The sequence below is a fragment of the Blennius ocellaris genome, assembly GCF_963422515.1.
Source record: "Blennius ocellaris genome assembly, chromosome: 16".
Lineage (NCBI taxonomy): Eukaryota > Metazoa > Chordata > Actinopteri > Blenniiformes > Blenniidae > Blennius > Blennius ocellaris.
In genome coordinates this window covers 20,734,895-20,735,743 of record NC_137665.1, presented here as the reverse complement: position 1 = coordinate 20,735,743, position 849 = coordinate 20,734,895, and the positions used below count along the sequence as shown (strand labels likewise).

Genomic DNA, 849 nt, shown 5'->3' with positions numbered 1-849 from the left:
TCCCAACCTCCTGTCAACTCCACAGAAAGTCCCTCCTGAGTCCGCCGGCTTTATCGGCGCCGACATTTCCTCCGGGGCAGAATGCAGGCTTTGGCTTGAGAGCCTTGAGATAAGGAGGGATTTCACACACACACACACACACACACACACGCGCGCTCGGTCACTCTCTTACCGGCTGAGTCTGGTCCAGTGGAGGTCGAGTCCCGACATCTTCCAAACGCAAACAACGGTTTAAAAAAAAAAAAAGAAAACGACAACCAAAAAAAAAAACCAAACGCATATGTACAGAAAGAGGTAAGGTATGTACAGGAAGTCCGCCGGGCCGTCTCAGACCATGGTGCTCTTCTTCTCCTTGAAGTCGGCGTGCGTCGGCTCATGGTAGGTGGTGATCATGTTGGCCGTGTCCCAGCGGGCCGCCGCCGCCGCCGCCGCCACCGCCGGCGCGGTCTGCATCACCACCAGCCTGATGGGCGACTGCGTGGGCTGCGGGTCCGGGGCGTACTCCTTGGTGGGGTCCTTGCCCCGGCAGTCGTACATGATGCAGGAGATGAGGAAGACCAGGAGCAGGATGACGTAGCTGGCGATGAGGATGCAGAGGTTCAGCGTGACGGGGTCGATCTCCTGGTAGTTCTCCAGAAAGCCCATGGCGCCCGCCTCATGCTGGGCGGCGACCGACGAGCAGAGACGGCGAGGCGACGGGATGGAACGGACGGAGGAACCGACTGCAGGGTTTTCTATCCCCTCCAATCTGCCCTCCCTCTTTCCCTCCTTCCCTCCCTCCCTCCCTCCCTCCCTCACCTCCGTCTCCCACCTCTCCCTTTCACATGGGCACCGGGGATACGTTGGCTT

General features: G+C 59.6%; 1 protein-coding gene across 1 annotated transcript; it reads right to left on the bottom strand.

Annotated features, from left to right (window-relative positions):
• Positions 1–327: 327 nt before the first annotated feature.
• On the bottom strand, positions 328–645 carry LOC308140928 (small integral membrane protein 36-like; the record flags this gene model as incomplete). Its single annotated transcript, XM_080510900.1, has 1 exon — positions 328–645. One exon carries the CDS (start codon positions 643–645, stop codon positions 328–330), a length of 318 nt encoding a protein of 105 aa, XP_080367026.1.
• Between the last annotated feature and the right edge of the window lie 204 nt (positions 646–849).